The 25,026-nt window shown below is 34.9% G+C and overlaps 1 protein-coding gene across 1 annotated transcript; it reads right to left on the bottom strand.

The window, feature by feature from the left end:
* Positions 1-922: 922 nt before the first annotated feature.
* On the bottom strand, positions 923-24,117 carry fah (fumarylacetoacetate hydrolase (fumarylacetoacetase)). Its single transcript, XM_067444950.1, has 14 exons — positions 23,938-24,117; positions 23,353-23,463; positions 23,147-23,268; positions 21,122-21,171; positions 18,671-18,761; positions 16,245-16,342; positions 13,655-13,707; positions 12,824-12,923; positions 5,508-5,638; positions 4,325-4,400; positions 4,165-4,211; positions 3,376-3,477; positions 2,096-2,213; positions 923-1,948 (listed from the first exon to the last, which is right to left on the bottom strand). The coding sequence occupies exons 1-14, from the start codon at positions 24,100-24,102 to the stop codon at positions 1,872-1,874; spliced, it is 1,341 nt and encodes a 446-aa protein (XP_067301051.1). The 5' UTR covers positions 24,103-24,117; the 3' UTR covers positions 923-1,871.
* Between the last annotated feature and the right edge of the window lie 909 nt (positions 24,118-25,026).

The raw sequence follows: 25,026 nt of genomic DNA, 5'->3' as shown, positions 1-25,026 counted from the left end.
AAGCATATTGTGTTTTATTTTTCAGTTTGAGTTGTGTTTAAATGTGATTTAGAGCAGAGCTACCACCTGCCCTTACTGTGGTGATGCCATGGCTTTAGATATTATTACCATAAATACTTAAAAATACCAAAGATAATTCAGTGAATACCATGGTCTATGTGCAAAATATATATTTTTTAAAAACATGGTATTACTATGGCGTACATCCAAAGATACATAATTGTATCATGGTACATCTAAAAAAAAAAAAAAGTAGTACCCTGGTACAAATCCAGAAAAAACATGGCAGTAAAATGAGAGCATAATTTATCAATACACACATCAGGTCGGCTCCGTAAGTAATTACAGAAACATTCACTTCAGTCTAAAGCTTTAAAAGACTCATTAATACTGTGCTGATCTTAGCCAAAAGGACAAATGACTCAAGCAGTGACCTGTCAGCCAATCTCTCACTTTAAGAGCATTTTTACTGTACCTGTTTGACACTCTCTGACAGACAGGCCCTGTAACTCCTAGTTAGTAGAATAATGCTGGTTGAATCCTAGAGTTTAAGGTTGCATTTATATGTTATGGAGTTAGCAACAACAATAAACATTTTTTTATATCAGAATTGTGCTTACAAACTAAAGTAGTTTTTGCCTTCTTTGCAAAACATTATGCATCCTCTGCAAAGAAGGCAATCCCAGAGTCCACTGCAGTGCAAAAAACAAAAACACAGGAGATAAAGCCAGATAAATGCTTATAAATATATATTAATTCAATCAATACTAAGAAGGTAAAACTTGTAATTATTAGTAATTAAAAATGTCGTATTTTACCCAGTATTTGTGTTATGCAATGCATTTTAGTGTATTGAGTCATTAGCTCAGCAACATGCATGTTTTATGGACAGTATGTTACAAAATAAAAGCATGACAAGACATTTTAAAAGGAATCAGTAACTTTATTAAATTCTTTTTCAATAACACAGAATAACAATCCATTGTGTGCCAATTTTGTAGAAACTAGCTGAATTGCTATAATGACTGTTTTAAAACATATGGAAGCCCATAAAGACTGCTTTTCTAGAATTTTCTCACGTTCACAAAGGTTATCCAAAGAAAATATTTGACAATCACTTTTACATTTCAGCTCCTTTACTGTGACATTTAAGAGAGCTGCACGATTCTGGATAAATTGAGAATCACTAGAGGTAATGATTCTCCAGCGATTCTGAATGGACAACTAAACAAAACAGTCAATGTAAAAATATGTTTAATTTGAATCAATTGGTTTAAATGAATGTTTAAATGACTCGCTCGTAAAGACTTTACTTTTTTCATTGTAAATCAGCATTTTTGAACAAATCTTTGAAATGAATGATTCAATGACAAATGCTTTGTTTATCACTTGTCACCACTTATGTAATTGATGCAATCTTTGTTTGCAGCATCAAGTTTCACATGACGATTTACTTTATTTTGATCGCTACCGTAGACATCAGTGTTTATATCCAAACTGTAATCGTGATTGTACTTGTCAAAGGTTTAATTGATATATAGCTGAATCGCTGACATTTATGAAAAAGATCGCGTTGGGTGTTTGAATCGAGATTGCAATCTTTTAGCGATTAATCGTGCAGCTCCAAATTTTCACAATCCAATCAGTTCAGATGGATAAAATCAAGCCCCGTCCTGCATTTATTCTTAATGAATCTTGTTTCACCCAGAAATCCACTAGATTACAGGTGTAAGAGTTTTACGTTTTTTTTTAAGTCCTACAGGCCTTTAAATAGGTTTTTAACAGGTTATGAATGATAGAGGATGAATAATACTGTAGATGCCATGTGTTTTGTCTGGCTTACAGGAGGGAGGGAGAGACAGAGAGGTGCATCACAGTTGCAGAGAAGGAAGGATCTTCCCTTCACACAGACCGAATCCCACTCTATAGCCGCTGCCCTCACAATAACCTGCACAGAGAGAGTTCATTCATATGCTTTATCAAAGAACAATAGCAACCACATTTCTATCAGCTTATAGCACTCCAACTCACCATCAGGTAAAAACAATGCAAAAAAACAAACACTCAAAAGCACACACAGACTCTAAAAGCCCACCTGAAAGAGTGACCTTGTCTCCGTCCTTCAAAAAGGTCCTTGTCTCTCCATTGCCAAGGTCAATAGTCTTGGATCCCCTCCATGAGAGCTCCAGCATAGAGCCAAAACTCTCTGGATCCTTCATGCACACAAACACAGCATCAGTACTATATCATTGAGTTCTTTGCAGAAATATATTTTTTTCTCTCTCTACAGAAAACAAACAAGTGTAACATTTTATAATAATAATAATTGTTTAATTTAAATTAAATAATATTTTGTTGTAATAATTATAGATATATTTCAATAATAGGTCATTTAAAGGGTTAGTTCACTCAAAAGTGAAAATTCAGTCATTAAATTACTCACCCTCATGTCATTCCAGACCTGCAAGACTTTCATTCGTCATCAGAACACAAATTTTTGTGTGCAAAAACAAAACAAAAATAATGACTTTATTCAACAACTTCTCGTCTGTGTCTGCCTCATATGCTGTTAGTGTATTAAATACAGTGCAGTGCTTCCAGATTCTAGGGCAAAATGCCGCCTCATTATTGGCCAGTTCCTGTGTCAGCACCACACACATAAGTTGTGGTGCTCACGAGAACAGTGTCGACCAATGGTGAGCCTGTTCTGATGTAGAACCCAGAAAAGATGCATTGTATTTACTGACACAAATGTTGTTGAATAAAGTCAATATTTTTATTCATAATATTATTCATAACTTTCTGGGCCTTGAAAGTTGCAATGATGTTGCTGCGTATGGATGGTTCAATCAGAAAGCTCCAGATTTCATGAAAATGATCTTAATTCGTGTTGTGAAGATGAATGAAAGTCTTATAGGTTTTGGATGACATGAGGGTGAGTAATTAATGAAAGAATGTGCATTTTTTTAAATTAATTTAACAGACTGAAATTACAGGTTGGTTTCAGTGTAGTTACTTAATTATTATTTATTATTATTACTTTTAATAATTAAAGTAAATTATTATATTATTTACTAAGTTTAACAGATTCAAATAAAGAAAATATAACTGCAATATAACTATATCTCCAGAAACATTTGTTGTATATTTAAAATGATCATTAATAATTATAGTTCAATTTAATAATTTAACAGATTGAAATAAAACTAGAATTCTACTTGAATTAATTAATCATTTAATTTATTTATATATTTTTAAGGTCTCAGAACATATTTGTTTCTTTAGGCCTATCATCAGATGGCAGAATTGTTTTTTTCGAGTTAAATATTTCTTTAATATATTCTATATCGATGACATGCTTGCACACACACGTACCGGTCCACTGATAGTGCCAGATGCCAGCAGGTCGCCCGCTCTGACGTTGCAGCCGTTGACTGTGTGGTGTGCCAGCTGCTGTTTCATGGACCAGTACATATACTGTGAAGACACACAACATGTTACAACCAACTGGTGTCTATTATGAATACCGAAAATGTATTTCTCTATATGTGAAAGGATGGCGTAATTTCTTCTACTGCAATGGAATGGGTTTTCCCCAGAACCGATAACACAAGGAGCCCAACATGGAGCAAGCACTGAGAGATAGATGGGGGTTCACTAAGAATGAATTGCTTTGTTTATTTGCCCTGCACAGCCTGTGTTGTTTTAGTGCCTGATTCACTAATGGAGTTATGCAAATCAGGTAATGGCACAAAGTTGCAAATCTTGCACGGGGCAATTTATGGCTAGGCAAACAGATGTAAAACTACACATACACAGATGTATTTATGGAAAGACAAAAACACCAAAGACTATTCCAGTTGGGGAAAAAATAATCTCTATTGGGTTCAAAGGGTGCTAAAAAAAAAATCCTGAACCAGATTGTCAGTACTATGTTGTTTCTTGTCCCAGCAAAACAACAGGCTTACAATATGTTGGCCAGACTGAATATTTGATTAGTCATGTTTATCATAATTCCTCTATGCATTTTTTTTTGCATATCTGGCTTGCACTTTTGTTTTCCCAGGGAAGTTCATTTATAATCAAATGGATACAGTAAGAGCTGTCAGTGTGAGTTTGCTACTCTTTAAAACAGCAATGTGTCAATGCAAAACAATCTCTTACCTTAAAATTAGACTTGCAAATGGTGGCGGCCTCTTGCATCCCCTCACCTGAACACATGAGAAATATATGAGGATGAAAACAAGAGTGAGAACCAAAAGGTAAAAAGTGTCACTCGTGTAATACACAATGACAAACAGATGTTACAGATGCTAACACAAACCTTTCACAGCGACAAAGAGGTTGATATTGAACATGTAGGGGTCATCGTGACGCAAGTATGGAAGAGGCACAGGTTCCTAAAATTATAAAAAAATAAATTCAAAGCCATTTAGGAAAATCCCACCAAACATTAAGTGCATATCTTGGCCAGTATATGGAGAGACATCTAAAGTCAGTATTTGCATCAAGAGGTCAAGGTTTGTCTGGTTTGCTTGGTCCAGAGAGCCCTGCTTGTAGATGCTGGAACTACATGCTTATGCAGGTAAAAAAAAAAAAAAAAAAAAAAAAAAAAAAAATATATATATATATATATATATATATATATATATATATATATATATATATATATATATATATATATATATATATATATATATATATATATATATATATATATATAATATTTGCAGTTAAAAAGTTCATGTTGAACTTCTAAAAAGAACAACATAAGAAATAAGCACCAGAACAGACCTGCAAGCCATTTTTGGGTTGTGACCCACTGATTGAGGACCCCTGATCTAACAAATGAATGCAACAAAGATGTGTTTTTGCCTCATTCAATCATAGTAGTTGGGTTTTATAAGAGAGAATAAAGTATTAACTCAAAGAACGGCCTTTAGCACGTCTCATTTCCCGCTTATATGCTAAGTCTGCACACTGCCGTCTGTGATGATGACTTGTGCGTTCCACAGAGCTGTAAAGTTGAATAATTTCAAACTATGCCCATCATTTTTAAAGATAATGGGTTTGCAAATGGACCTTCCTGAGGTGCTAATCGGGTACTTTGTCCAAAGCCTGTGTAGGCAGCATTTCAAAGGCAACACAAGCATGTGCCCAAAGAGCTGCTAACAAAGCTAGGCACAATTATGCTGCCTTTAAAAGACACTCATTCGTTTTGCATGAAGAAGGGCTGTTCGTGACACAGAGCTGCTGCCTATGTAGGAAGAGCCAAATCAATAACTTATAAGGCTTTTTGAAAAGGTTTTAATTTTTAAAAGAAGTCTTTTATGCTTACCGAGATTTATTTGATCCAAAAAATTAAAAAATAATTATAATGTACAATGTACTGTGCATGCACGTCAGAATTATTTTAAACTCACTTTTTCAAATGAGTGTCATAATTTATAGTGTCATTTCATTATCAAAATATTCATATTCTTACACTTAGAATTAACCAAATTTACCTGGACAGGATTGGACTCAACAAAGGGCATCAGTGCTTCCATGGGAACAACCCAGGGTGAGATGGTGGTCCCAAAATTCTTGCCCAGGAATGGACCTAATGGAACGTATTCCCAAGCCTGAATATCTCGAGCTGCAACACCCAGAGAAAAAAAGACACTACATCAAGCAACCTATACAAGTCATGCACTGGCATTAAGGCAGCGAGGTTTGCAGGGAAAACACCACTCAAACTTTCTAAAAAAAAACAAAAAAACAAGCACATTGCACAAATATAATTTGGTGCCTTTATCCTGCTGAAAATATCTGAAATGTATGTGAACTGGACAACTAGCTGTATTTGCAGCCTTATCTTAGTGATAAACTCTCTAAAACTACACGTGATTCATTTAAGGAATTATTGGCAGCAGCACAATTTCTGCCATTTCACCATAATGCATTACAGTGCTATATAATTAAATTTTACAACCCAAATTTTTTTGGCAAAATAAGTCTTATAACGCATTGTCCCGACAAATAAACTTGATTATATTGAGCGAGATTAATGAATTTATAACCCGCAAGCTTTCATAAAGTCTGCCGCCACACAAAACTGATATTCTTTACCCATCTTTTTTTATTTTATTAATTGTGTTTCAAATCCATTCATATATCTGAAATTGATACAGCTTAGAAATCCCATTCAGATTGATGCATCAGAGTATTTGTCATGGCCTTACACAGAACAGATGCCAAAGGGACGCTAAGACGCACCATACAGACGCCATTGCTCTGCATGTACACAGACAGTTTCTGGTATCTATTCCAAATAGCAAAAGACATTCTGAGCTGTACTCATAAAATACATATATCTACCCTCTGCATAATTCTGACAGAATCTCACTAGAAGATATGCAGCATTTCTAAGGAATGAGAACTGGGACTCAATGCTGGTGAGGAAAAACTGAGGAAGGAGGAGAAAGACACTGAATCTAAAATCTCTAAGGAAGCAGTATAAATAGTCATCATCATTCCTAATACATCATTCCTAATACATGTGCAAAATAAATGTTTAAATTGCAACGATAGTGATTTGTTTGCACACACACACAAAAAAACACGAATTTAGCACTTTATTTACAGAAATATTGACCTGCAATGCACGTTCACTAAACCACTCATGATGCATGAATCTTGTGTTCACACGAAAGCTGCTTTGGATAATATTGTTTTTGTAAATAAAGTAGGGATGGGACGAAATATCGTTTGACGAAATATCGCGATACAAAACGTGACGAAACGTATCGAGGTCGAAAAAAATGGATCGCGAAATAAAGATATATGGCACTGCTGCATGATTAGCGTAGTATATAAATAATTTAGTGTATTATATGTATGTATGTGTGTGTGTGTGTGTGTGTGTGTGTGTGTGGGGCAGACATGACAAAACGCAGCGCGCATTTTCTGTTTGATCTGAGGCATAGTCCGTAGTTGGAAAAAGTGAGAGCTGTCAGACAAAGGATGGCAGCAAACATTAATAGGGAAAGAAAAGGGTTGACATTAGCATTAATATTCTAAACCAAAAATGCAGTTATTGCCTACATAAGCTACCATATTTTCTGTTTAACTTTTATAAGACTCCAGAAAGAAAAGTGCGTTTTTTCACTGAGCACATTCTCTGCAGTCTGAGCGCGATGCACTGCAGCTCACTCTCGTGTCTGAGGTAAATCATTAACACCATAACCCCTTACAGAACACGTGTTTTATTGAGCTAAATACATTACAATCGGATAAAACGAATGCACAGGTTACTTTCCTGAACAAGCGCGCTTCCGAGTCGTCCGTGTTCTTCACACTGTCCACGTGAATTGCGGACCAGTTCGACGGCGCGCACACGCAAAACACCTGCAGTTCAACAGGGAATGCGGATCTCTTAAAGGGGCCACACTATATTCCTACTCGTGTAATATGGACCTCCTCCTGGTATGGTGTGGTTCTGGTTCGCTCACTGGTACACATTAACAATTTTTCATACGAACTTTACCCTGTTCTGAATTAAACTGCCAGTGTAAAAACTCCCTTTATATTGTTAAAATGAGAGAAATCACTACTTTCTCATTATTTTTAAGTTTAGGCTTAAGAGACATGAACAATTTCTTAGATAAACATATATATGACCTTTGATATGTCTAGTCTTCATGCTGTATTGATTATTATTGAATAAGTATGGTTTCACAAATAATAAATGTACATTTGCATAAAGCATGCATATTTGTCCATACCTATGTTGATTAGAGTATTAAAAACTTAATTTAAGATACATTTACAATTGATAAAAAGGTGCGATTAAATTGCGATTAATCACGAGTTAACTCATGACAATCATGCAGTTAATCGCGATTCAATATTTTAATCGATTGACATTCCTACAGTGCCCTCCACAATTATTGGCACCCCTGTTTAAGATGAGGTCGCAGACTTCTAAAAATTCTCCTTTTTTTTTAAACAACATAGAACCAAAATGCAAAAAAAGAGGAAAATCCTACCTTTCGTTTAAGTACATTACTTAGGTGGTACAAAAAAATCACAGATTTGGAAAAAAAAAAAAAAATATTTTGATATCGTATCGTGACATATCGTATCGTAACCCAGGTATATCGAGGTGTATCGTATCGTGAGTTTAAGTGTATCGTCCCATCCCTAAAATAAAGTGGTAAATTATGTTTTGTTTTTTTTGCGCAAACAAAACAAAACAAAGTTGATGTTAAACCACTTTAGACACATGAATTACTTGATGTCTTTCCTACCATTCTGGGCCTTGAATGTGCAACTTGCATTGGATCTCAAAGGAGGGACAGAAACCTCTCTAATTTTCATAAATATATCTTAATTTGTGTACTGAAGATGAACAAACGTCTTACGCATGTAAAATGACATGAGGGTGAGTAATTAACGACAATTATAATTTTTTGGTGAACTAACCCTTTAATTTTTATATAATAATAATAATAATAATTCATTACATTTATATAGCGCTTTTCTAGGCACTCAAAGCGCTTTACATAGAAGGGGGAATCTCCTCAACCACCACCAATGTGCAGCATCCACCTGGATGATGCGACGGCAGCCATATTGCGCCAGAACGCTCACCACACACCAGCTGATTGGTGGAGAGGAGACCGAGTGATTAAGCCAATCAGGATAGGGGGAAGATTAGGAGGCCATGATGGACAGAGGCCAGTGGGCAAATTTGGCCAGGATGCCGGGGTTACACCCCTACTCTTTATCGAAGAACATCCTGGGATTTTTAATGACCACAGAGAGTCAGGACCTCGGTTTAACGTCTCATCCGAAGGACGCCCCGTATATTAGCCCCGTGTGTTCACTCTCACTTTGCAAAGTCTTGTTGGTGTTACCACTGTATTTCTGTCCTTTGTTTTTAATCTTCTGCATGTTACCTGGATTGCCCTGTTTGCCTGTTTCTTGGACTTTGCATGTTATTTAGATTAATCTGACTGCTGTGTGTTTTTGACCAATTTCCTACTCTTCGCTCTTATGGATAATCCTGAAATAAAGCTGTATTTGGGTCATAAAGTAGTTTAATAACAGTAGTTTACTGTTACTATCGAAACAGAGCAGAGGAATTCAGTAACGCATGTGCAAAATAATATCAAATATAAAAACATAAAAAGAACAAAATTAAATAAAAAAATATCCTGAAAATAGACATTTTTGGTTTCCAAATTGTAATTTTTATGATTTCAAACTGATGTCAAGAAATATTCACTGCACAAAATACAATACAATTCCCATTACAAAGTCAAAAGACAAAATTATTTTACTCTCTGCTAAAAAAAACTATATTCTGTGAATGGAAACCAAACAGCTAAGCAGATGCTTTGTAAATGGCCGTAGACTGGCATGCATGCTTAACCAAGCATCAGCCGTGCCTTCTCGCCCTAAAAGTGTTTCTCATTTTCTATATCTGCTCGACGGCTCATAAAAATACAATGTTTATTATTCTCGAAAAGGCCAAGCAATTGTAGGTTTAGGAAGAGATAGGGGTTGTCAGATAGTTAAGTAGTACCTATTATGGTGTTATGACAAGGGAACTTCTCTACAAGAGTCCTCATACAGTACAGTGGATGATAATACTGTTATATGGAATTTTATCCTGTTTTTTATTCACTCTCAAATCTTAAAGCTGTTGTATGACTTTAAACTATTCGAATATATTGTAATTACTGTAATTATGAGATTTCAACTGGTAAAAAACATTCACGTCCTCATAGAGCTTGTTATTATAGCTTGTAAGATGGGAAATTTTGGAGAGCTCCTACTTGTACCAACTGACCACTGCAGAATCATTTAGGCATTTGTAGTTTTGCCATAGAGAATAGAGAACGTGAACAGAAAAGAATGTCATGTGTTAATTATAAAATGGTGTTAACACAGCATATAGCCCTGATTTTACCTCTAGCTTACCTTTATGATATTTTTAGCGTTCTTTTTGTCCTTAAATCACCGTCCATTTCTGTCTGATATTTCATTTTGATATTATTGTATAATTTTAATCTGTTATTAAACTATTTTTGGCAAAAACTATGTAAATGAAGGCAAAATATTCATTCTTTTGTGAAAACCTTTCCATTAAAATGCCCCTTTTATGCGATTATAAAGGCTCCTAATTTAGTTTTTGTCTCCTAAATGCATCCAAGGTCAAAAAAATTAATTTCTTCTTATATAATTATGTACATTGCAGCATTGTCTCAGTGTCTGAAACAATTTGGTCAAGAATCCAGTCTCTTTAAACCCCTCTTTTCTATAAGACTAATCTACTCTGATTGATCAGATGGCCTAGTCTTTTGTGATTGGTCTACCCCTTACAGCATCCATTGTAGACAGCTTCACTGATTATAATGGGTTATATTGTCTCCTGTAGTGTCGCATCAGGTGTAGACTTTCTATCACCAGACCAAGCTAAATTTAAGATAAAAAATTGGTCTGGGGAGTCTGCTCTGTATTTTCTACTGCATAAGAGGATTGATAAATAAATTAGCATTATTCAAATTACTCTGTATGCAATTGAATAGTCCTTCAACCAATCAGACAACAAGAGAGAGGCGTGATCAACAGACAACGACCCATCGCTTCTCTATCCGTCATCATGTTAAACCCGCCAATAGCGTGCCACGTGGATAAGCCAGTCTGTGATTGGTTCCCGCAAAAGTATAACAGAAGCAGTAGAAATTTATGTACAGGTTTCCATACTGAGTTGCCGGGCGAAATCAAATCACTGGCAGGTCAGGCTGGGTTTACCCAGTCTAGTGTGTAGACACAGTGTAAAGAGCCTTTCTTAGCATAAACTGCTAAGAAAGATGCTTTTCCGATACACTGCAATACAGAGAGTAACAATGCCGTTTTTTTTACCATATCAATTTGAGTGTCATCCTTTCACAGGGTATATGCAGGAATCCTGAAGTTAATTTCAATACCTTTTTAAGACTTTTTTAAGACCTTCTCAAAATATTTTAAGACCTCATCGCACTTCAAGTTCTAATCGGCAACAAACCTTTAATAAACAGTTGTAGTCGAATGTAGACTTAAAATCTCTATCGTAGGCCAATTTTGTATTGTTTATATTGCATATCTGTTTTACAACGTATGGAGGGCGACACATTACCTAACTGCGCATTCCGCAAAATACATGACGTCACCCGTAGACGGCGCGCGCCAGGGATGGAAATTAACTTTTTTCAAAGTCTACCACTGTTTTTACCAGCCACTTTTTTGTTTTTAACAAATTAATACTACAAGCTCTACAATACTTGGGCAGTTTATTTAATCTCAATGAATTCCTGATATTTTCACGATGATTTGTGGTCTTTTATGGCTTCCAGTTTTATGGTTTTTAGTCCCAAGAATGAAACTATTCGTTCTGGCATCTTTGAAGCGTGTTGACAACATACTGAGCAGAACATTGTCAGTAGGGATGCACCGAAATCAAAATTCTTGACCGAAACAAAAAAAAGAAGAAACCAAAGACGAAAACCGAAAAATAAAATTCAAACTAGAATGTTTAACTCGACCTCACTCATGTGTTCATTAAATAATAATGTACAGGTCTACTGGCCTGCAGAAAGGTACAGCAATTGAATAAAGTAATCAAATGTAAAATAACTGCATATTTAACTGTTTAAATGAAAGATTAATCCTTATTAAACTTACAAAAACTATTCAATCAAGAGCATTGTTTAATGTCAAACTAAATATAAGGACATCCCTCAGGCAGCAGTAAAGGCTACTGCGCCTTTAAGACCTGAGGCAGGGATATGCCCGTCTTTCTCGACTGTGCACACTTTACAGTCCTCTTAAGGCATATTCAGACGATGTCTGCTAGGATACTCATCAAGATGGACATGTTGACATACTTCTTGTGTGAGTTTGTCCATTTAAGCGCAAGACTTGAAAGAGAACTCAATATTTGCGCGCTGTGAGACTCGCGCACGCGAGTGATGACGGAGAAAACGACTGGTCATATGCGCACATACGGCAGCACTCGCATGCACTGAACAAAGTTTACAAAGAGGTGAAACAGCTCGGTAGGTGAAGCGAGTTTACCCGCCACAACTCTAAATCAGCCGCATTTGGCTGGTGGCGTGGCGGCGCTAATTTCCATCCCTGCCGCGCGCGCTCCGAGCAGATCTCAGACTGAGTACCCGGTTGTTTTTTAATACTTACGGGGATGAAAATAAATATATTCATAAATACTTTTTGGAGTCAAACTCTTTTGACAAAGCTTGAACAAAATACTTTCAAAATTTAAGACTTTATAAAGCCGTGATAAGACTTTTTAATACTTTATAAGGGTCTTAATTTTCCCAAAATTGATTTATCACCTTTTAAGACTTTTCAAGACCCCGCGGATACCCTGTTTCAAAGTGTATTTGTGCATTTCTACAGCAAAAAAACTGCATCTTTTTCAAAAGAAAACATGAACCAAACTCTTTCAGGCCTCAGTAGATGTTGTTTGAAGACATCCAATTAAAACCATAGGCTGGCATTAAACTAATAGGTTTGTGCAGTAAGACTGGAATTACTGCTAACATCTTTCAGGCAGAAGCGGATCTTTCTTAAGGGAGAATTTAACTCCATTTATTGTACACTTTAATCTATGAAACTATGCAGACCCTTTACATTCACAAACAGCTATATTACACACTTCCTCAAAGTTAATATCTGAAAAAACATAAAAGGGGCACTTTAGGATTATATAACATCATATAAGATGATTTGGGAGAATATGTATTGCAGAAGACAACATCTTGCTGGTTCTCACCACTCCAGTCATTCATAAGCACCATGCCGAAGATGTGCTCGTGAGCTTTCTCCACTGGGATGGGCTCTCCAAGATTGTTCCCTTTTCCCACAAAGAAAGCCTGAAAAGCAAACACAAAAACCACCCAATTCATCTTTCTAAAAACTTGCATAAGATATTGCATCACATGCACTATCCATATATATATGGATGACAATTGTTCTGGTTTCAGAGATTAAGTGACACAAATAAATGATATATACATTTGAATTATTGCAAAGCCAATGTAGACTATATTTAAAGGCCCTATCATACACTCTAGTATGATACTTGCTAGTTTCAGTTCGAGGCAGTTATCAATTTCACGTCCAGCTCCACGTTGTTTAAATAACAAATGTACTCGCAACCATCTGTTTGCCCGCGGGCATTCTAGTCTGAGAACGAGGTGTTCAGGCAAATTGCTATTTTGAGGCAACTGATATCGACTGCATCATTGACAAAAAAAACCTGGTCTAAAGTCAATAGTACAGTATTTTTTGTGTTATTTAAAAGGCGCGTTAGTAATATGTGCCTATAGGCGGGTACACAATGTGCGTACACTCTGCTTATTGCACACAGAGAGACACGCATCAGCACAAAAACATTTTTGAATATTACAAATAAAAGGATTCCTCTCTGGAGTGGCATTCAGTCTTTCCGCTAACAAATTCCACAATGTAAATAGCGAATCTGCCATGGTGCATACACAAATATACTCTTCTTATTTCCTTACATCACTGAATCAGCAGCAACTTATGATAACATGCTCAACTAATAAAAAAATTAACTATATGGGATAAAAAATTAACTCACCATCTCTAACTCTATATCCATCTGTTTGCTAGGTCCAAAGATGGGCGGCTGAGCTGAAAGAGAAAGACAGAGAAATATAGTCATGATACAAACAGATTTACAGCCATTTTGATGTATATCTCAGCACAGTTCATTACAGACTGAATTTACCTCAAATTTATAGTTCTCACTTGAACATGTCAGATCAGTTTTTTTTCAGGTGAGGCTGTAATAATGAACAGTGCGGGTTTGCTGACCAAATGAAGGCAACCATTTAATGCAAGTAAAATATCAAAACAGCTCAATCATCGCACACCACATGAAGGTTTTTCATTAAACATGATGCCATTAATCATTGCTATGATGTCTGATTCAAATAAAAATGCATTTATTGTGTTTTGTTAATGTGCTGACTGTGCTGTATGGTAGTACACAACACGTTATTCAAACAGAAAACACTTCCATTTGGAATTCTCTGAACATTCTGGTAACATTTACCAAAAATAGTAACATGTAAAAAAATTATTTAAAAAAAAATCAGAAGAACGTCCAACTAATACATTTCCGAAATAAAGCGTTTCATGTACATTGTATAAAAGTTGTTTTTGTGTTAATGTTTTAAATTGAGGACATTAAAGACCAGATAACTTTGAACAAACATTCTATTAACATGAATCTCGAAATCAATTTTTTGATAACTCTGAGAAAATCTTGTCAGAACGTTAGCCAAAGTTCTGAAAACGTTCCTTGTTAGCTAGGTAACTTAGATTTAGATTTTTTTCCATTGTGAACATTTTTAAATGGCATTTTTAATTAACTGCAAGCAAACAGAAACCATGCATTTTATTTTTTATTGTGTAAATTCTAGGGCTGTGCAATATATCAATATTATCGAAACATCGCAAATGTACATATCGCGATATGCATATCACAATGGCACGCAATATCTGAATGATTTTAATAGGCTACTTCAACATTGTGAAAAGTGTACGCTTTAGGTCGATGCATATAGCAGAGAATAGACTGGGCACATGACTGTTACTTATGTGACTCGCTTAATGTTAAAAAGAGTTATTAAACGCAATAACTTGTGAAAAACAACTCCTTGCAGTCTTGCGCTGTCTGACACACAAAGTGTATGATGTAATACCTTCAGTTCTGTTTCATGACTTGTTGCACACTTGAAGTGTCAAATACACACACAGTTATGTCAAAATGGCTCTCTTGATGAATATATTTATATAAACACAGTCGGTTATGCTTTAAGTGAACAATATCAGTTGGGAAAAGAAACTGAATGTGTCAATAGGATCCATACATAGAGACAAAACGTATTTAGGCCACGCCCACACCAGGAAACAATCCAATCCCATTGACTTTGCATTGCGTGAAGCGGTCTTTTCTTATTTATAACAAGAAACAGAACATGTCTAAAAGCTGATACGTGACATGGTGTACAGCAGACAAGCTAAAAAACACATAACTACGTTTTTATAAGGTGTCGATCCCAAAAAACGAGCGTTTAAGGAGACAAAAGTGCATACAGGCAATAAGACATGAAGCTTCAGCAGGAAGAATAGGTAAATTTTGGGATCCTGACACTCAGTATGTCTCAGTATGCGTACGTGTGCAGTAAACATGTTGTCAAATATCCAAATGTCAGTTTTATATATTTTATTTCCTGTCGCTGATTACTTTCCCCTCCAGTTGGCGTAGTTCTCAGTGTAATATAACAAAGTCGCGCTCCGACTCAAGTGCCTGTACCCACTTTTGTGTCCTTAAACGTTAGTTTTTTGGGTCAACAGCTTATAAAAACTTCCGGGTTTTTGGTTCTGGGTTTTTTAGTTTGTTTTCTGTACCCCTTGTCACATATCAGCTTTTAGACATTGTTAGTTTTTTAGTAATAATTCAGAAATGACAAGGAGGCTGCTTCCCGCAATAGAAAGTCAATGGAGATACATAACCAGCCAGTGTTCAAAACTATCTGCTTACCGTAGCTTGATTTACAGCAGTAAGCCTGTAATAATATTTTTAATTCCAGTGGTACTGGTGGATTTCCCCGGGAAATTCAAGCATATGTTTGCGTCATTACGTCATATCTGAACACATAAAGAAGGAGTCCCGGTTAGCAGGCTATCACATGTGAGGATGTTGGAAGTGGAGATAGCCTTTTCTCACAGCACTTGATATAATTAAACGTATCAATTTGATGGTGGATCCAAAAAGGTTCAAACGACTGGAGATTCATCCGTTGTAAAATGCAAGTTTTCGGACTTCGGAGTGAAAAAAAAAAGAGACGTGAAAACAAGGATAATTAAAGGTCTAATCTTAATCACGTAAGAGTTGATAATTCCGCGAATAACTGCAATTGCAGTTTTCGAACAGAGATGGCGACAAAGAGGAAAAACTACAGACTGCAGCTTTAAATATAATTTAAATAGATTTTACACCCTAATAGCAATATCGTATCACATATCAAATATCACATTATTTAACAAGGTACTGCGTATCGAATTTTTTTTCAATATCCCGCAGCCCTAATAAATTCTAAGCTACTAGCTGAATAACTTCTGTTAACAAATCCATGGTTTATCCAACGTCTTTTGTTTACCTGCGTCTGGTCTCATCTGTCCACAAGGTCTTCTGATTGGTGTTCCAGACACCACCACAGAGGAAGCTCTCCCATGATACCCCACTGGCAGTCTCAACCTACAGGACAGAATAATGTCATGAATAATTTAATTCCATTTAATACAACAAATCATAACTTAATAACTTTCTTTCTTTTGTTCCAGTACAAGATTGTCTTCACTCTCTAGAAGACAAAAGAAGATATTATGAAGAATGTTGTATTGGCAAAAAATAAAAATAAATGATTTGGGTGAATTATATCTTTAATCAGCCTTTCTCTTAATCATATAACTATCTAATCTCAGCATGTGACTAGCAACACCTCTTTCATCTAAATGTTGTGAAAGTAAAATAATCTGTTTAAAGGTGCACTATGCAACTTTCTGTCCACTAGAGCGCGCCTATTCAAAACAAAGGCGTAGTTTGATTTCGTCAAGTTTGAGCGCAGTATCTTGTGTAAGGCTGGAAAAACTAGTAGATGCCGAAATGTCTAAATGAGGAACAAGGACTCTCTGAGAAAATAAAAGAAATTAACATCTGAACTATCCCTCACACACCACTGGAGACGCAAGTCTCACCTCAGTATCAGCTAATCTACATCTTTCCCGATTGACTCCCTCTCCCCCAATTCCTTCCCTCCTTAATGCTGAGATCACTGAAAATACACCCAGAATCTCTATATTACAATGTCAATGCATAATTTCTACAAAGGGTTAAACGGAATAATTAAATGTGTACTTAAACTATTAAATATAAATGACCAAATAACCAATTGGCATTCTAACCTAAATTCGAAATTATGATTAAATGGAGTCAGATAAAGAGAAATTGGAATAAAATCCCTTTGCCCCGCTGAAAAGACTGAACGCGCAGCGACCTTCACCCGCCGATCGTTAGCCTCCATTGGGACGATTTGGGCGGCCTTACACTTGGGACATGTGGTCTTCACCTCACAGCCGGTGGAAAATAGCAGAAATTATGTTGATGGATGCGGTTATTAACATTACTGTAGTGTAAAGCAGAGCAGGACCAAGTGTTGTGGAGCTGAGCACGGCCGCTGGAGCGATTGTTACACAAATACACGCCTCGCGAACACCGGGACATTTATTATGACGGGACGGGTCGCCAGCACTTCCGTGTTTCCTTTAATAAATAGCAGCTGTTTACTGAAAATCTTCCTCTATGCTATTTTTTTATTACATGCATTTTATATAAATATACATTCCTTAGCATATAAAAATCCACTTTAAAATTTAAGAGAAATGCACATCAATTACTTAAACATTATACATTTAGGCTTCCAGATAAAAATCTAATAAAAGTTTTTTTTTTTTCTTCTTACAAATAATAATGTTATTGTTATATATGCTTTCAATGCAGATAAGATCAAATCATTCTTATATTTGGTTTTTAAAATAATGTATATACCTTTCCAGTTAGGATAATCCTTGAATTTAATAAAGTTTTAAATATAATCACCCTAAATAATTGTATTGTATGGTGTCCATAGTAATTTAATGTCAATTGTAACCAACCACTCACTCTATTAGACCAATAGGAAACAACAAAAGCAACAAAATAAAAAAAAAAACAAAAAAAAAAACACACCGGAACGATCTTTCTCCTCTTCTGAAAAATGACACCTCTGAGTACAGTCAAGGTTTGTTATATGGAACAGAGCAATACTAATAATAAAACAATCTCTTTTGTGTTCCACAGAATATACAGCATTTGGAGTGGCATGAGGGTGAGTAAATATTGACAGAATTTACACTTCTGGGTGACTTATTTCTTTAACATTTCACAAATCCTACTCCAAAATCACCCAGGACACAAAACCACAGCTTAGGCCTGCAGCTTCAAGCCAAATGTAAATCAACTATAGATTTTCCTCCAGACTAATTCTCTCTTTTTTTTTTCTGAAGAAGTGGCGCGTTTGGAAAGGCCCAGTGACAGACTGACTGAGCAGGGGGGAACTTCAGGTAGGCGACTGAAATTAAATTTCAAAAAACGTCCCTTTCCATTTCCAGTCCTTGTTCTGTCTCCTGGCGAATAACTCCTCCTCTGGGCCTTGTAAGTGAAAATGTGACAAGAAATAGAGTTCTGTTTAGGAGGGAAGAGTTATTGCTAAAAGACGTTTTTCACAGCGAGCTGGAAAATGCGCAGGTGCATTATTTAGCCTGACAGGCATTCGCTGGGAAAGAATAAAGAGAATGTTTATGGGAAATACTTACAGGAACGTTCCTCGGTCTTTAAAACTCGAACGCATATGGTTGCTAACTTAAAAGATAAGTGAAATATACGAAGTCAGCAGGAGCTGGTGATGATGAGATTGTGTTTCCGGCAACACGAATGCTTCGGATGTTAGTATTTAAGAGTGAGGGATATTAATGGTCTGTCACATACCAGTTGGGCATCAAGGCATTTTCTTTTCCACGGAACATTATTCCAACGTTGGTGGCATGATCTCTCGACGAGTAAAAGTCTGTGTAGTCGCCTGTTGGAGAGAAGAGAAAATAAAAGATGATGGAGGGGGTAAATGAGGAATAAACATGTAGTGACAGCAGGTATCCATTAGAATTCAGTTATTTTCTCTGTGCACAACAGTAAAGCAATATCTTAAACAAAAATGAAAGATGTGTTATCAATAACCAACGAGACATGATCGTTTTGTGCAAAAAAAAAATCATTTTACATTTATGAGTGAAATGTCCATTTATTTTAGTTATTTGTTTACTGATAATCACCACCACTGTAGATATCAAATCAAATTCACAATTTTAGGTGAAAGCAATCTCTCAAACAAGAATGAAAGATGTGTTATCAATAATTTAGGTTTGCAATTGGAAAAGTGATCTGAGAGACAGGGGAAGAAAGAAAGTTTCATGGAAGACAGATAATAATACAGGGTCAGAATGATAGAACAAACTTTACAAAAAGTAAATGATTCACAATAAATTAAATACAAAAATCTTTCACAAAAGGTTCCAAATTTTGCACATCTAGAAACGTAAAATCTCTCTTTAAGACTCACTAAATCTTTGACTTGTATGAAAGGACTCAATTTGGCTATGTATGTGCACTGCAGCTTATTTATTAATTAAGTGTGCTCTTTAACCAATTACACTTTACACTTAAATAGACATGGAAAGGAAATACCAATCAAGAATTCAGTATTCAAATAATATGATGACATCATTATTGGTTACATTTTGAATCAGATCAACATTCTATATTGATAAAGGGTTCTTCACACCAAGAACGATAACTATAAAATAACTACCGTATAATAACTATATTAGCATCCACAATAGCAGGCAATATTCTGTTTATTATAAGTGTGTGCTGCTGTTCTGTCGCTTTAAATTCTTAAGCTCTTAAAGCAGGGTGAATTTTGATTGGCTGACAATATTTTTATCATTCATCCTTTAGGAAAAATATTGTTGTGCTTCAAATTATATCTTTCTTCTGCGCCATTAACTATTATATGTTTTTTAAAATGAGTTATTGTGTTACAATTGGTGTGAACAGGTCTGAAGTCACTGCTTTGAAACTTTAGTCTTATATTTCCTTCAGGAGCATTAAGCATAAACATGTATAAAGTTTGGAAAATAAATAAATGACAGTAATAATAAAATACATATCTTTTATATAAAAATTAACGCCGAGGTAACTACAGTTAAGTTAATCCAAGTTAATACTTAGGATTAGAGTTTTAGAACAACAAACCCTGATCATAATGTCTGAGAAAAATCAATATGATTATTAAACACACACACACACACACACACACACACACACACACACACACACACACACACACACACACACACACACACACACACACACACACACACACACACACATATATAGTAAACATATACTAAAATAATACAGAAATAACACGCAAAAACAGAAGGCTCTAATCTTCTATTGGCAATAGAAAGGGTTTTAAGGTTTCTGAATGCCTCTGACAGCAATAGTTAGTGAAAAGTGCCCTCTAGTGGTCATCATGGAACATAACCATGAATTACACTAGTTTTATGATTAACATCCTAAACAATCCATACAGTAGTCAGAGTCAACATGAAGGTGTTGATTATGTATTCTTCATGAAAAAACTCTAAAACAACTTTAGTTTCGTTTGATTCTGGTATGTCATGATCCATCAATTACTTGTGGATAAAAATTAAGTCCTATCCAAACATTTCTTTGCTGGATTATTCCATTGTTTTATTCTGAAATATATATAATGATAACTGAAGTAAAACATTTTCAAAAAAACATTTTATGTTAACTTAAAATCTAAATTGAGCAGAGTTGCAATAAAACATTAGTTATGAAATGAAAACAGAATTAAGACAAGTGCACTTGAATCAAAAACCATAGACCAACTTTTAGTTAACTTTATTGCATATTTTGCATTAATTTACATTTGGCGGTATGGCTCTGTTCTAAATTCATGAGCTCCATGCAAAGCCAAGACAGGGAACAGGAGCTTCCGGGGAGAACCTCCCAAATTTCTAGGAAGGCATCATAAATCCCCAATTTAGAACAAACATGCATCAATGACACAATTGACATTGATTAAGTTAAAAACAGTTAAGGAGGAGCTGGGGAGGAGGTTGGTTGCAGAGGAGCGTGCAGTGGAAGCAGCAAGCAGGCAGACTGAATTAAAACTACACTTAAGTAAGACGCCCTGTTTGAGAGTTGCCATTTGAGTTCATGGGAATTGGATCAGCTGATATGGGCGGGGTTGGAATTTTTCCAATCAGCTGATAGCTGAGCTGAACTAACGCAGATGCTTGATTAGATTAAATATGGTTCTAAGATATGGAAATATGAAATCACACTCACCTATCTCAGCTGGGAGATGCATCACTGCAGAACTCTGATGAACAAACGCCCTGAAAATTAAATCACACACGTTTTTCATGTTTTATGGGGATATTTCATAATGATTTGTATACTGAACAAACTGACCACTAAACCTAACCATCACACAAAAACTGCATTTTTTACATTTTCGAAAAAAACATCATAATTTATGATTTATAAGCTATTTTCCTCACGGAGACTGGAAAAAAAGTGCCCACAAGGACAGGGATTTTAAATATTGCCATCTTTGTGGGGACATTCTGTCCTCATAACGTAGGGTTTACCTGGACACACACACACATACATACACACACACACACACTCACGAAGCCATAATGACATTGTATTTAGCTTCTCTTCTAAAGGTCAACTCCTGATTTAAATTAATTCATATTAAATTAATAAAATAAAGATAAATTAATAAAATGCATACTACTATTTAAAATGTTTGATGTTGCATAATGTGTACTGTTTTTTAATTATAGGTAGTATACAGTGCATAGCCAGTAATATGCAATAAAAAGTACACTAATGAATGTACTGGACATGAATAATGTCCTAATGATTTTTTTTTTTTTTTTTTTTTTTTTTTTTACAAATGTTTCACATATAATTCTTTGAATATTTTCAAAAGATTATGAAACCATAATAATAATAATAATAATAATAATAATAATAATAATAATAATAATAATAATAATAAAAAACAATATAAGAAATAATAATAGCAAGAAACAAAAACAAAAAAGAAGGGTATACATGTGTACTCAAGTTAAAGATGAGGAGTTAAATTGTTTGTAAATGTCCATAGTTCTTGTTGCTTTGCGGTTTAAGAGTCCTTGTAAAGTTTCAAAAAAAATCTTCATGTCAGCCTTAAAATGGGAGATATTGGGACTTCTTTCAGACCATTTACATTTATGTATGTAGAACTTACCAAGTAATATTATAAGATTTAACAAAAAAAGCATGACTCTTTTCTATATCTTTTTTGTCATAATAAAAAATAGCATCTCTTTTCTTTATGTTAATTTTGGTTCCACTTAATATATTAAATAAATATTCTACATCAACCCAAAAGAACTGAACATACATACAATCACAAAAAAAAAGATGCAACATAGTTTCAGGGTTTATGTTACAAAATACACAACATTCAGACAGATCGGTTTTATATATTTTAAAACTGGTTTGTTGGATAAACTGCACAATTTTAAAATATATTTCATTAACTTTATTATTAACACACTATTTGTAAGTCCAGATCACTCTCCAATTAATATTCTCAAAATTGTCATTCCAAAAGAATTTGTTTCGAAATGTTACAGGGCAATGAATCAGACTTCTAAAAAATGTATTATTGCATTTGGTATCTTTAATATCTACACCATTCAACAATATCTGCTCTTTAAACTTAGAATTTTTTTGAGGTTCACTAATGCCTTGCAAAATTCTCAAAAAAACTGATGGTATTACATCAAATACCATACTATATTCTTGTGGAGATATTGGAATACCAAATGTCTTTAAAAATTCAGTATATGTAAATAAATAGCCCTCTTCGTTTATTAATTGTGAGACCTTTAGAATATCATATTTAACCCAGTTGTCGTAGAAGATTGATTTTTTCTTATATTTGACAATTTTATTATTCCATATTAACTGTTTATGAGGTGAAAAATTATGTTTGTATATAAAAAGCCAACAAAAGAGCCTGACTATGAATATTGGATAACTGGATGGGGAGTTTGCTAACCTCAAAATCACATTTTAAAAGGAACTCTATACCACCAACTTTTTCAAAAAAATAAGATTTGGAATTATATACCATATCTTATCTTTATGTTTAATATAATGTTTAATCCAGTTCAACTTGAAAATTGTATTAGAAGTAGCAAAATCAAGTACATTCACGCCTCCTTTGTTATAAGAATTACATCAAACATTTCTATTTAAATAGTGCGGCTTGTTTTTCCATATGAAATTGAACATAATGTTGAAGTTTACCGGCTTCTTAAACTGACGTCATCACGCAGTGTGGACTCGTTTGCAGCCAGAAGCATCTGGAGGCACTTTCTCGCTTCTCTCCAAGCGTCATAACCCAGACCCATAAATGCATTGAGTGTGGGCTTTGATGGAAAAAAAAAACAAGTGTAAGCATGCAGAAAAACACATAATATTTCATAAAAAAAAGCTAAACTGATAAAGCTTACCTGTTCAAAAACATCCTGGTGGCGCCCAAGAGCTGGTCCATTGAAAAGATGCTTGATAACACTAAGGTCCAAAATTTGGTCTCCAATGGCTACGCCGATTCTGTGCCTGGCCTGTTATACCCAAATATGTTATACAAGTCAGAAATAATGTAACTTAGTGACTAGAACATTATTGCTAAATTACATTTTACAAAATGTGGCTTTTTTTTTGCTTGACAGCAGCACAAAACAGCATGAGCATCTTTTGTAAGAGTTTACATGGTCATAAACAATATTATTGTTGTGTACTATTCGCTTTAATCCTTTAAATGATATATATGCTTTGGCGATGTAATAAAATAAATGCTGACAAACATGCCAAATAAAGCTTTGTTGACAGAAAGGGTTTACTTCAATGTGCTCTCTGACCCTTGAAACCAACTGTGTCCACACAGAATTGCAGTTGAAGTAATAATATTCGAATTAACGTTAACATAATTTAGTTTTATCAAGTTAAATACACTCTCATTAAATAATAAGACTATAGTAAATCGGTTCGACCAAACTGGCATTATCAGGATTGAATAAACCGTGTAAGTTACTTACATTGTCCGGCGTGGAAAAAACACCGTAAGGCAAGTTGTGATAAGAAAAGTCACTTTTCTCCTCAACTTTTACGAAAGACATTTTGAAGTTACAGTGGTACTCTGAAATACTTCTCAGAGTAAACAACAGCGCAAGTAACTTCTTCCAGATGCCCAGTTGAGACATATGAAAGTTACCGCCTCACGTGTCGAAGCGGCGAGCCAATCAGAGACGCTCCCTTCTATCCTCCCAACGTCAAGACCACTTCGTCTATTCGACGTGACTCAGCAGAAAAAATTCCCAACCAAGGAACGGTACCATAAACTTAGTGTATGGTTTCCATTATGTTTCATATAATTAGTAATGTTGTACGTTCCTTTGTGCGTTTTTTATGGGGCGACCTTAATCAGCTAGTTTCGAAAACAGTTTTTTTTTGACTGAATAGGTTAAACTGTTTTAAGTTACAGCACCTGCAGTGCAAAGCAAATATATTAGCTGCGATTTGTTATATTTCACTATTTTCTGCAATTAAATATAAGCTCCAGTTAACATTATTCTTTAAACCAATTCATAATAAAGTTCTAGGAACATTGTTTCTAAACGGTTTTTGTGTGACAACCTAAAAGCAATTAATATTGTCTATCGCTTTTTTATTTTTATGAATTAGCTAACTTGGGTTAACATCATAGGAACGGTACTTAAGGGTTTCATGGTTCATAAATGTAAGCCAGTGAGAAAATAATACAGATGTAAATGATCATACAGCACCCGCAAGGCAAGTAGATATTGTATTACAATTTTTCACATTTCAAAATGTTCTGCAATTAATTAAGCTCCAATAATGTTTAACCAATTTCTAATGTTATAGAAAATATTTTTTGGTAGCCATAAACAATAAAGTTTTTGTGTGGCAACTAGCAACGTTGTCTGAGGATTTTTATAAATTAGCTTACATTGCCATTGATAGATGACATTGAATAATTGGGTGTAATGCATTACTTATTGTTTTTACTTATTGTACAATTTTACTTATTTAATTTCTGTCATTTAATTAGTTAATTCTGATGTAATTGCATTAAATAGTCTATAGAGCAATTCTATATAAAACGG

This window comes from Pseudorasbora parva, chromosome 1, assembly GCF_024679245.1.
Source record: "Pseudorasbora parva isolate DD20220531a chromosome 1, ASM2467924v1, whole genome shotgun sequence".
In the NCBI taxonomy this organism is placed as follows: domain Eukaryota; kingdom Metazoa; phylum Chordata; class Actinopteri; order Cypriniformes; family Gobionidae; genus Pseudorasbora; species Pseudorasbora parva.
The sequence above is the reverse complement of the archived record's forward strand: the minus strand, read 5'-3'. Positions and strand labels throughout refer to the sequence as shown.

What these genes read in the sequence shown, in the direction of transcription:
- fah (XM_067444950.1), bottom strand. Translation starts at nt 24,102, where the DNA reads ATGTCTCAACTGGGCATCTGGAAGAAGTTACTTGCGCTGTTGTTTACT. An exon ending in ACCAGGATGTTTTTGAACAG is followed by an intron (nt 23,269 to 23,352) that starts GTAAGCTTTATC and finishes TTTCCATCAAAG; the next exon opens with CCCACACTCAATGCATTTAT. An exon ending in CTGGCACTATCAGTGGACCG is followed by an intron (nt 2,214 to 3,375) that starts GTACGTGTGTGT and finishes GTGTGCATGAAG; the next exon opens with GATCCAGAGAGTTTTGGCTC.